Genomic DNA, 13,185 nt, shown 5'->3' on the forward strand with positions numbered 1-13,185 from the left:
CTTTCTTGTGAAACTCAACGAGCTTTTTGTTCTCACGAAGCAATGAGTTCTGTCGACAAGGGATGTCAAGTCGATTCCATACTTTTAGATTTCCAGAAGGATTTTGACACAATACCTCACGAACGACTTCTAATCAAATTGCGTGCCTGTGGAGTATCGTCTCAGTTGTGCGATTGGATTCGCGATTTCCTGTCACAAACGTCAGAGTTCGTAGTAACTTGACAGAAAGTTATCGAGTAAAACACAAGTAATGTCTGGCGTTCCCCAAGAAACTGTTATAGGCTCTCTGGTGTTACTGATCTGCAGAAACGATTTCGGACACAAACTGAGTAGCGCTCTTCGACTGTTCGGAGATGATGCTGTCATTTACCGTCTTATTAAGTCAGCAGACGATAAAAACAAATTGCAAAACAATTTTGGCAAAACATGTGTATGGCGCAAAAGTAGCAATTGACTCTAATTAATACGAAGCATGAAGTCATCATCCACGTGAATACTAAAGGGAATCCTCTAAATTTCGGTTACACGGTAAATCACACAAACGTAATGGTTCCAAACTCAACTAAATACTAACGAATTACAATTACGAATGGCTTAAGTTGTTTGTAAAGCAAACCAAAGGCTACGATTTATTGGTAGAACACGTAGAAAATGCAACAGGTCTATTAAAGAGACTGCCTATACTACACGTATCGCCCTCTTCTAGAGTACTGCTGAGCGGTGTCGGTTCCGCGTCTTTTAGGGTTAACGCAGGACATCGAAAAAGTTCAAAGAAGAGCACCTCGTTTTGTATTATAGTGAAATAGAGAAGAGAATGACACGGATGTGACTCGCGAATTGGCGTGATGTAGAGTCATTAAGGCATTGGTGCACAACCAGCATGGATACGGAAAATATCCATTATGTAAGTTTGAAATATGGAACTCCAGACTTAATTCATTACCCTAATAAACTATACAGTACCAGATGGCACACAAGGCAAGTTCCAGAAGACTCGTGGCGTGACATCATTGATACTCTATTGAAGAAATGGAACAGACCGCATGTACAGTTGGAGAGGTACTGATCTTCTCTCGGTGGTACGCAAAGTATTGGCCTCGTTCTTCTAAAATGGTAACAAGAAACGCCAGATTGTTGATTAAGAAAAGAACAGGCTGGATTTCGAGTGGCAGTTCCTGCTCTGAACAAATGAAAAATGCAAATGTATGCACTCAAATTATAGTGCAGATGACGGTACTACTGTACACAGTACGGTTTGCGGTAAAACATATTTATATTCTTTCATATTTAGCGTTTTCTTAAGCGCAATAAAGGGGCTACATCATACCCACGAAAAATACCTCCACATCATAACACTTCACTATTGGCACTACACATGATGACCGGTTACGTTCTCAGGTATTCGCCAAATCCAAAAGCCTTCTATCGGATTGTCACATGGGACTACGTGATTCACCACTCCGTTTGCAGTAATCCAGTACCCAGGGTCGTCGCTCTTTACACCTGTTCAAGTGTCGCTCAACACAGTCTGCCACAATGTATGACCTATGAGGAGCCACTCGACCATTGTACCCTATGCTTTTTAACTCCCTATGCATAGTCGTGTACAGAAACCAGATGGCAGTTATAAGAGTCGAGGTACATGAAAGGGAAGCAGTTGTTGGGAAGGGAGTAAGACAGGGTTGTAGCCTCTCCCCGATGTCATTCAATCTCTATATTGAGCAAGCAGTAAAGGAAACAAAAGAAAAATTCGGAGTAGGTATTAAAATCCATGGAGAAGAAATAAAAACTTTGAGATTCGCCGATGACATTGTAATTCTGTCAGAGACAGCAAAGGACTTGGAAGAGCAGTTGAATGGAATGGATAGTGTCTTGAAAGGAGGATATAAGATGAACATCAACAAAAGCAAAACGAGGATAATGGAATGTAGTCGAATTAAGTCGGGTGATGCTGAGGGAATTAGATTAGGAAATTACACGCTTAAAGTAGTAAAGGAGTTTTGCTATTTGGGAGCAAAATAACTGATGATGGTCGAAGTAGAGAGGATATAAAATGTAGACTGGCAATGGCAAGGAAAGCGTTTCTGAAGAAGAGAAATTTGTTAACATCGAGTATAGATTTAAGTGTCAGGAAGTCATTTCTGAAAGTATTTGTATGGAGTGTAGCCATGTATGGAAGTGAAACATGGACGGTAAACAGTTTGGACAAGAAGAGAATAGAAGCTTTCGAAATGTGGTGCTACAGAAGAATGCTGAAGATTAGATGGGTAGATCACATAACTAATGAGGAAGTATTGAATAGGATTGGGGAGAAGAGAAGTTTGTGGCACAACTTGACAAGAAGAAGGGATCGGTTGGTAGGACATGTTCTGAGGCATCAAGGGATCACCAATTTAGTATTGGAGGGCAGCGTGGAGGGTAAAAATCGTAGGGGGAGACCAAGAGATGTATTCACTAAGCAGATTCAGAAGGATGTAGGTTGCAGTAGGTACTGGGAGATGAAGAAGCTTGCACAGGATAGAGTAGCACGGAGAGCTGCATCAAACCAGTCTCAGGACTGAAGACCACAACAACAACAATGCATAGTCGCTGAGCTACCTGGACTGCTGGTAGGACTTTGTAACTCAAAGGGATCCCTTCCGCGGATGCCATGCAATATTTTACAACCATCCTCCGCAATACTCGTCTTTTCCAGTTTGTCAGTACATGAGGTCTGCCTGAACTTAGTTTAGCTGTTGTTCCTCCGCGTTTCCATTTTACAATCACATCACAAAAATCGCAGTGGGCAGCTTTAGCAGGATTGCAGTGTCCCTAGTGGATTTGTTTTCATAGGTGATATCTAATGATTAATCCACGTTCGAAGTCAGTGATCTCTGCTGGCCGACCCACTGTGCTGTTACTACTTCTCTACTGACAACACAAGTTTTTTTCTTTGTTGTTATTTCATCCCCCTCGCCCCATGTGTGCGGGGGGGGGGGGGGGAGTGAGGCTGTCAGCGTAGAACGCTCCGCACTTCAGCCAAGAGCATTCTTAAAAAACATAACAAAGATGAGAAAAAATAAGGAGGCCTGTTTCTCGTTTTTATATTAAAAAAATTAAAGACGAACAGCTAATTATATGAATAATATATACAATTTAAATACACAGTTGCTACGTGGTGATATTCTATGGAAAAGCGCTGCGCTTTCATTTCAAATGGGGACCTGAACTGGGTGAGAAGTATTGTAGGAGGGGAGAATGTATCCCATAGGGTTGAAGGATGTGAGTAATAAGATAGGAGTTGAGGTGGACAATGAGAAGACAGACTGTGGGAGAGACAGACGATGAGGAGTAGTGTGGTTTGTGGGTAGGATAGTAGGTAAAGAGGAAAGGAGTTGGAATGAATGGAGAGGGTAAAGAAGAGAGGATCTCTGATGTGGAGTGGGACTGGGTGAGGGGGAAGAGTTAAAGTTGGTAGAAGGGATAAATACTGGGGTGGATCGCATTTGTCTGGCAGAGGGAGTTGGTTGAAGTTGCGTTGGGATAGGATATGGTGTAGGGACCGTGGGATGTGTTCGTAAAGGCGTGGTAACACACCAGGGTAGGTGAACAGAGGGGAGACAGTAGGCTTATTGGAAACTAGTTTGCGGATAGTATAGGAGATGCAGAGGTATTCGATGTGGATGAGTTGTAGTGGGAATTTGGTGAGATGGTAGAGGTAGTTAAACGTATGGGGAAAGCGAGATAGAGTGCGTGACGTTGGAAGATTTGGAGGGACGTATATAACTGTGGTGCGACGGAGACCCACGCAATATGTGCATAGCGAAAAATGGGTCAGACCAGGGTGTTTGCGGAGGATGGGTCAGACCAGGGCGTCGTAGGTGTGGAAAATAGTTGAGGGGAGTAATACCGAAGTTCGGAGTGTTATTAGTTTTAGTCTATTGTGGGGTTTGATGGCTGGTTATTAGGTTAGGTTTCCACGTTAGTTGCCGGTTGATGGTAAGTCCACGATATTTTAGTGTGTCAGTTAACTGAATAGCACAATCGTAAATGGTAAGGTAGAAGTCACGCAGGAGGAAGGGGTGCGGGGTGTTAGTACTATAATTATTGCCAGAGTTTTGGAGGGATTGAACTTACGGGGACATTGGTTACACCAGGACGTGAACTGATTGAGATGGATTTGGAGGGATCGTTGGGATTTCTGTGGGTGGGGCAGAGGACGAGGAAACCGAAGGAGGTGAACTGGAGGAGGTGGTTTCAGCAAATCAGCAGTGTAGAGGAGATAAAGGGACAACACAAGACTCCATGCCTCCATTTATACTGCCGAGTCTTCTTCTCGTGACATGTAGTGGTCAGTTCTGCACTAGACAGGGATTTTCGTATTCTTTCGACAATAAAGTAAAATAAATAATTGTATTATGGATATAGCAGCATACTTTGCAGTCTGTGCTACGATCCTAGTGCCTTCTCCTGTTCATGAGATCGGCCTTTTTTTTCTTTCATTTAGGTAAGCAATAAAACGAAGATGATTGATCCTGCAAATTAATACAAAGGAAGATTGATAAGTAAGTAGCCCAGAAAACGACAAGTAGCGTTCTGAGACCTGTGCGCTCCAGAACGGCGGCTGTGGCGAGACAGGCCAACCCTGCCCCTCGGCTAGAGATAGAAGCTAGCGGCGGTTGCTGGCAGCACGCACTCACCGTCGGGCAGCTTGCCGTCGTCGTGTCCGTCGCGGCCCCTGAGCAGCCGCGAGATGGCGCTCACCGAGGGCGCCGTGCTGCGGTCGCACAGCCCGTCCTTGATCAGCCTGCAACACACGACACGCTCACCATCCAGCGCACTCCTGCCGGCTACCTGCTATGTCGCAATTTTCCTCTAACAAAAATGTAATCAATGACATAACAACTTAACAGGTAACCGGTTTTTCGCCAATTTGATTAATACTTTAAAACTTCGAGTTGCTGAATACATGCGTTGGAATAAACGTACTGAAATACTTATTCCAACGTATGTTTCCAGTAGCTCAAACAAAGACATCCACAAACCTTTAAAATTTATTCCGGAATAGTAATGTTGTTATGATATATATTCTTTGCACCTGGAGATAATGTTTCTGTTTTGCGATATATTCTTTGCACCGACGATTCGATGCCGGCGTAAGGTAATCTGTCTCGTTCTAATATCGTGTGCCATCATTAGACCGGATCCATCTCTCTCGGTCGCCCTCATTTAAGTCTTTTATTTCTGCCCTTCGTAAGTTGGTGTACATTTTCTTGACGGACCGAGCTTTGGCTCCCGGATCTGTAATCATTGTCTTGAAACCAGGCACTTTTTCCATCGATTTCAGAGCCTCATCACCTTCTTTGAGATTATTGTTGACGTAATTGTGGTCCTTTATGTTCAGATCGTATCTGTTTAAAATAGTCTGTAGTCGAATTATATTTTCAGTAGAGTTGTGGTACCCGCTTCTGTCCTTCATCTACTATCACTTCGAATCTACTCCCTTCTAATCGTGTGAACAACGTCGAACACAGACGATAGTAAGATAAATGGATTAGGTGCCTTAGGCCCGATCAGGACAGAGAGCATAGTAGCGGGTGTTTGTTTCCAAGTCACTCATTCGCAACGCGCTGCAGCGATTTCATAAAACTACAGGACGGTAGCTGCCTCATACAGGGTTGGTATAAATAAATAACAAGACAGCGACAGGTAGTCATTAAATTAGTAACCCCCCCCCCTTTCTGTTTTGCGGTAGGAATGCATTTCGTCTTATACAAAGGACTTTTCTGTAACTGATAGTTATCTGTTGCACAAATACCGTGATTTAACATTATGTACCTGGGCGTGAGTGCCAAATCGTTTCTATGAATCTTAATAGAGCATTAGTCCTAGTCTCTATCCCAAGGAGAAACATGTGCAGTGCAAATTTGAGTAATGAACTACAGAACGGCCGATCAGGGTTTACACTTCACCGAACATTTAAAGTAATTTTCCCTCATAGTGTTCAAGAGGTCGGAGGTTACAGGAGGAGGAAAGATGCGCTGGTTTGCACGTTGTGGCGAAGTTTAACAAACTAAGTAGCTGCATTATGAGCATTTATTTAAGAGGTAGGGCGTACTGCCGAAACTGCACTTACTTGGAACACAAATAAAAATACTAATTCTTTGGTTCCACCCAAGCAAACGGTGATAACGTGCTAATGATCTTTTTTCAGCACGGACTGGGTGCATAAAGGATCGCAACATGGGCGTGCAATTGCTCATAAACGAAGACTCGAACTCACAGAGTAAGCAGAAGCGAGGTTCGCCAGTTTACTTTAAAAACTGAATTGTCAAATACGGCCCTTGTTTCAGATTGAAAAGAATAATGAAAGTTAACTGGGCGCAAGGTAAGTGAAGGTAATGGTGACCAATTTAGAAACAAATTTGGTTCCATCTGAATTTACATAAATCAGCACTAGAATCATCACTTACAAGAATTCTGTACTGCTCATAACGACTAAGTTTGCTCTTTATAGATAATCCTAGATCGAAATCGGACTAACTCTCGTCCAATTCACGTGTACACAGAAACAGCACGCCATACCTGCTTGGTCACGGAGCCGCCACTGATACTGCGGATTGACTGCTCCGCGCCCTGGTTAATTCCGTGCAAAATCTTAACTGCGCACAGGGAGTGAAGAGTCTTGTTGGCAGCGCACAGATCAATCATTAACATGAGTTTACTAGTAAGAGGAGAGATGACGTCTGGTTCTTTAGGCCTAAAATTTTCCACTCCATTCAACGGCTGAAATTTTGAAGGCTGCATCACTACGCTTCGATTCGAAAGGATGAACCGCGTTGTTGCGTGGCTAGGGACGCGGAATCGAGCCAAGCGACGAAGTACACCGACAGACTGCCGTCACAGAAGATTACATTCAAGTGCCATTCAAGGCTGCTACAGCAAAGCTATACCAAGAAATTCCACCCGAATTTGCACAGCTGCGTGCTTTCGTAATTACACTCAAATTCATTCGGAATGAGCGATCATTCATGTTGGAACAGGTGGTTATAGGTACATGGGCTGAGTATCGGTTGTATTTGAGGTGATAATAAACAAATATGGGGGGGGGGGGGGCGTTCAACGAGAAGTGCAACAATTTCTTTTCTGAAAAGAGGTGGTTTCATTTAGGAGTCCAATACACATTGTTATTCCCTATTCTTTTTGCTGTTGAACCCTATCTTTCAACATAGTCTCTGTTCGGTGTTTACGGCCTTACGCCACATTACTGGGAGGGCCTGCATACTTGCATAGGACCACTCTGCTGGTCGCCGTCGTAACCACCGTCCTGCTGCATCAATAGCCTCCCCATCATCCATGTACAGTTTCCCAAGGAGTGCATACTTCATTGGGTCAAACAGATGGAAGACAGGAGGTTCGAGATGTACGCTGCAGGGTCGATGAGGAACAACCGTGTAATGAAGTTATATTATCATGGAACAGCAGAAGTTCGTTTCCATTTTTGTGGCGACAAACACGCTGAAGACGTTTCTTCAATTGCCAGAGGGAAGTACAATACACTTCAGAGCTGGTCGCTGCATCAAGAGACATAATGATAAGCAGAATAAACCCTTCAGAGTCCTAGTGGGCCTTCGCCGTGATTTTAGCGGCTGAGGGCTCTGAGTTTTTTCTTAAGAGGAAAAGTGGTGATGAGCCACTCCTTGGATTGCCGTGATTCGAAGTGATGGGCTCATGTTTCATGGTCCTTCATTGCTCTTTATGATCTTCTGTTATTCGGCGAGAAACCCAGCGAACACACACCTCTGAGTACCCCAAGTGCCGGGCGAGTCTCTGTCAGTACTTCCGACAGAGACGTCTAGTTGCGGAGCGAGGTGTCTGAGTTTGGTCTTTCGATCACCTCGAATGAGAGCCTTCGCACGTTCCAACATTGAAGGAGTCACAGCCATGTGCGGTCGGCTTGCACGTGGGAGATTGGACAAGTTTACGCGGCCTTCTGATGATGTCAGACGTCTCGCCCAATGATTCACCGTGCTTTTGTTAGAAGTCAGGTCTCCACAGACATTCCTCAAGCGCCTATGAATATCTACGATGCTACAGTTTTCCGCCAACAGAAAATCAATGACAGTCCTATAACTGTCCTGTTTTGAATGCACGTCCTTTATAGACGCCTGTTTGAAGGCTCCGTATAGCTCCGTCACCTGTCGGAACTTTATGAAACTATAATGGCTAAAGAGGGAATATTTCACTATGTCCCGCAACAAATTCCGTCGTTTTTCAATCAAAACTGGCCAAGAAAAAAATTTATTGTATAACTTATTGAACCTTCTCGTACAAATTAAGTATCCAACGTGGTCTTCTACCCTGTCATGGAAAATATGGGCAAATGAAGGCAGAGAAAAGATTCTTTGCCGAATCTGATAAAGCAAACCCGCAAAACTATATGAGGGAGGGATTGATTGACACATTTGAACCATATCAGAGACGATATGAATGGATATGGAAGGCAAGTAGGTGGACTCACCTGTCGCGGATCTCCCAGCTGAAGATGCCGGGGTTCTCGCGGCGGTAGTGCTCGATGCGCGCCTCCACCTCCGGGGTGGCGACGCGCGGCTTGGAGCCGCCGATGACGCCGGGCCGGATGGAGCCGGTCTCCTGGTAGCGGTTGAGGATCTTGGAGACGCAGCCGTGCGACACGCGCAGCTGCCGCGAGATGACGCACGGCCGTACGCCCGCCGCCGCCATCTCGACGATCTTCAGCCGGATGTGATTGGGCAGCGGCCGCCCGTTGATGAAGACGCCGCCCAGCTGGTTCACGCGACCCTGGCCTGTCGACACAGACGACAACAAAAGCATCAAGAATCTGCAGCACTGGTAACTAAAGGCGAAGTAAGGCTATCGTTTACACGAAAACTGGTTTTATGTGACCAGGGTTGAGCATTTAGTACACCTCTGACATGTTGACGGGATCTGAACCCGGCGACACATACAGTGAACAGATCGTTCCCCATAAGACTAAATGAAATGCGCTCTAAGAAGAAGGGGAAAAAAGAAACAGCGCACCACGAAGGAATTATCCGAATGGAACGAACATATTTTCAGAAAATTGGATGATTTACTCAACAGAAAGAGCTTCACAAACTGAGCAAGCTACTAACGCGCTGGTCCACCTCTGGCCCTCATGCAAGCAGTTACTCGGCTTGGTATTTATTGATAGAGTCGCTGGATATCGTCCGAGGGATGTTGTTGTTTTGGTCCTCAGTCCAGAGACTGGTTCGATGCAGCTCTCCATGCTACTCTATCCTGTGAAAGCTTCTCATCTCCGAGTAACTATTGCAACCCACATCCTTCTGAATCTGCTTAGTGTATTCATCCCTTGGAACATGTCCTACCAACCGATCCCTTCTTTTAGTCAAGTTGTGCCACAAATTTCTCTTCTCCCCAATTCTATTCAATACCTCCTCATTAGTTATGTGATCTGCCATCTAATCTTCAGCATTCTTCTGTAGTATCACATTTCGAAGCTTCTATTCTCTTGTTGTCTAAACTATTTATCGTCCATGTGTCACTTCCATACATGGCTACATTCCTTACAAATAATATCAGGAAAGACGTCCTGACACTCAAATCTATGCTCCATATCAACAAATTTCACTTCTTCAGAAACGCTTTCCTTGCCATAGCCACTCTACATTTTATACCCCTCTACTTCGGCCATCATCAGTTATGTTGCTCCCCAAAGAGCAAAACTCATTTACTACTTTAAGTGTCTCATTTCCTGGTCTAATTGCCTCAGCATCACCTGATTTAATTCGACAACATTCCATTATCCTTGTTTTGCTTTTGTTGATGTTCATTTTATATCCTCCTTTCAAGACACTGTCCATTCCGTTCAGCTGCTCTTCCAGGTGCTTTGCTGTCTGACAGAATTACAATGTCGTCGCTGCTCAATATACAGATTTAATAACATTGGAGGTAGGCTACAACCCTGCCTCACTCTCTTCTAACCACTTCTTCCCTTTCGTGCCCCTCAGTTCTTATAACTGCCATCTGGTTACGTACAAACTGTAAATAGCTTTTCGCTCCCTGTATTTGACCCCTGTCACCTTCAGAATTTGGCAGTTAACATTATCAAAAGCTTTCTCTAAGTCTAAAAGTGAAACGTCGGTTTGCCTTTCCTTAACCTATTGTCTAAGATAAGTCGTACGGTCAGTATAGCTTCGCACGTTCCAGCATTTCTACGAATCCAAACTGATCTTCCCCGAGATCTGCTGCCACCAGTTTTTCCATTCGTCTGTAAAGCGATATCGTGCTAAATAATGTCCAACTGGCGTGTTGGATCGTTAAAATCCCGAGCGGAATGGAGGCCCCTGTCCGTATTACTTCAATCGTTTTCATTTAAGGATAGATCCGGCGACTTTGCAGGCCAAGATAGAGTTTCGTAAGCAGGAAGATAAGCAGTAGATATTCTCGCTGTGTGCGGGCGGGCATGAAAGTGCTGAAATGAAAGCTCGGGACGGCCTGTCGTGAAGGGCAACAAAAGGGGGCGCGGAATATTGTCGACGCACCACCGTGCTGTGAGGGTGCCGTGGATGAAAACAAAACTAGTCTTGCTATGAAATGAAACAGCATCGCTCATGATAGTCGCGGGCGACAGTGAGGCTGGCACCCCACCGCTGTCCATGGCGTCTCAAGACACGTCTTCGGCCTTGAATCTCTTTGACGAAGTAGAAGTGTCTTCAGCGGTGAGTTCCACTCCTAAGTGAGCCCCGGTGACCTGACTGGCGCCCGCCATGCCGGCCGACTGCCGGGAGTGATGCCATTTTATTTATAGCAGGTTCCCTTTGGTTTTCATCCGCGGCTCCCTTACGGCACAGTGGTGCATTGACAATATTCTGCGCTCCGTTTTGTTTCCCTTCACGACAAGCCATCGTGGGCTTACATTTCAGCAAGATAATGCTGGCCCATACACGGCGAGAATTTCCAGTGCTTATCTTCGTGACTGACAAACCGTGCATCGGCCAGCAACCTAGGTAGATCTCTCGCAAATGAGACAGTTTGGAGCGTTATGGGCAGGGCCTTCCAGTCAGCTCGGGATTTTGACGAGCTGACGCGCCAGTTGGACAGAATGTGGCACGATATCCTACAGGAGGGCATCTAACAACTCTATCAATCAATGCCAAGCCGAGTAACTGCTTGAATAAGGGTGAGAGATGGACCAACGAGTTGTTGACTTGCTCCGTTTGTGAAACTCTTTCTATCGAGTAAATCATCCAATTTTACTGAAACTATAATCAATTGTTTGCCTGTACATGTACGTCACATCTACCGACCTGTTCCTTCGTGGTGCGTCAGTTTTTTTTTTCTTGGAGTATATTATGAAAAAGTCACTCAACGGAAACATTATTCATCTGAAATTAAGCAGGGATAGTTCAGTTAAACATGAAATATGGGTACCATAGCACACATAAATGTAAAATGAACCCAACGTTCGCATTGAAATCCTGTCTATTACTAAGACGTTTTAACTTGATTTCTGTCATTGCATACGGAAAAAAATACTTATAAAGCGCACAAAGGTTGAAATGAATTATAAAAGATACGTGATAGTCCCTTGGCACAATTGGTTGGAATTGGAAATCAAATGATACAATGAGCTATGTTCATATAGTGAATTAATCAGCAAATTAAAGAAAAAAACCAGAAAAGTGCATATACACACCAGCTCACTTGCCCAAGTGCATGTGGAATTCAAGTAGCAGGCCGTGTAAATTAATTTCGAAAAGCAAAACTCTAACTCAAAACAAACGACTTCGCGGTCCCTTCGTCGTGATACATACATATGCATCTCACGCATACCATCGTTCTAAAACCCAGTTGCATAGGATGGCTACAGCGAACAGTTGAAGAGTTTTAAGTCCAGGCACGGGATCTGTGATAAGCCCTAGGATGGAGTCCTCCTTCTCTGCAATTCTAAAGAGAAGGTGTCTCTCCCTGCGACAGCACATAACACAAACTAAATCGGTCTTTTGGTGCTACTCTATCTTGGTACCGATCTATCAAGGCGTTAGAGGGTCGTAAAGGTAACTGTCGGAGGGGAGAAACTGAGCTGTCGTGCAACACGCTTTGCAGTCGGGATTAAATGTAACATGCTGCACAGAGAGGCTGTCCACAGCGCGTATTTTCTATCGGTGAAGCGAATTCACGAAGCAAGACCTAACAAAAGTTGCTCCGAGCGAGACGCGAGCATTGCGCGAGCAGCAGCTGACAGACTTGTTGCGGAGCGACTTGTTGCAGCGCCAGAGGCAGGGAGATCCGCAACAACAGGTGGCCGCCTTCAGCCCCGGCCTCAAAAGACGCCGCCCAGGAAGCCGCGAGTCGCCGCCGCTTCCTCCGATTCTCGTATTTTACCAAAACACGCCGCAGCTGGCGCGCTCCCCTGCCGGGGCGAAGAACTGAGATCGAAAACGACAGCGTGCGTTTCGTTTTCCGATTTTCATGCTTTATTCCATTTAATTCCCTGTTACAGACAGACTCGGGCGTTCAATAAGTAACGCAACACGTTTCTTTTCTCGGCCAATTTCGGCTGAAAATTTGTTGGGGATATCATGGAATATTTCGGGTCCGTCCCTACAACTTCATGAAGCTCCGATAGGTGCTGACATACGTAGCCTTCAAATTGGCGTTTGTAACAGAGGGGCGTTATAAGCGGAGTACTGCTCTTTTTTTTGGGGGGGGGGGGGGAAGGGGGGGTAGCCAGAGCATCGCAGACATTCGTAGGCGCCTGCAGAATGTTTATTGAGACCTGGCAGTGAACAAAACCACGGCGAGTCTTGGGGTAAGGCGTCTGTCACTATCGCAACAACATCGCGCAAAACTGTCCGATCTCCTGCGTACCTCCCGGCGGCATTGTTTAATTCTTGTCTCCCATCACAGAGCCCGCCATCATCGAAGCAGTTGTTCTCATGCTCTATAATGGAAGATACACATTCCTCACGATGAAGAGATGTTGAACCTTTGGTAAGGAACGTATATGGGCAAGGTGATGAAGACGGTAACATCAATTACAACTTGCAACGGTGTCTCTGGCCAACTGATAAAATCTCGAATTCTAAAATAATGAAGGTCGGAGCTGTCTTTAACGCCCGTCGTCTAGCGACTTCGAGTCAACGGGACGCTACGAAGTCCTTTCTTCCTTCTGAGGCCGAC

General features: G+C 45.1%; 1 protein-coding gene across 1 annotated transcript in view; it reads right to left on the reverse strand.

Moving 5' to 3' along the window:
- The window catches only part of LOC126176457 (protein gooseberry-neuro-like), a gene marked incomplete at its 3' end in the record, with an annotated part of 144,953 nt that overhangs the window by 85,826 nt on the left and 45,942 nt on the right, over window positions 1-13,185 (reverse strand). The window contains exons 2-3 of the mRNA XM_049923613.1: window positions 8,501-8,804; window positions 4,680-4,786 (exon numbers count right to left, since the gene is read on the reverse strand). Coding sequence (XP_049779570.1) covers window positions 4,680-4,786; window positions 8,501-8,804 — 411 coding nt within the window. The remainder of the gene's footprint in view (window positions 1-4,679; window positions 4,787-8,500; window positions 8,805-13,185) is intronic.

The sequence above is a fragment of the Schistocerca cancellata genome, chromosome 3, assembly GCF_023864275.1.
Source record: "Schistocerca cancellata isolate TAMUIC-IGC-003103 chromosome 3, iqSchCanc2.1, whole genome shotgun sequence".
NCBI lineage: Eukaryota > Metazoa > Arthropoda > Insecta > Orthoptera > Acrididae > Schistocerca > Schistocerca cancellata.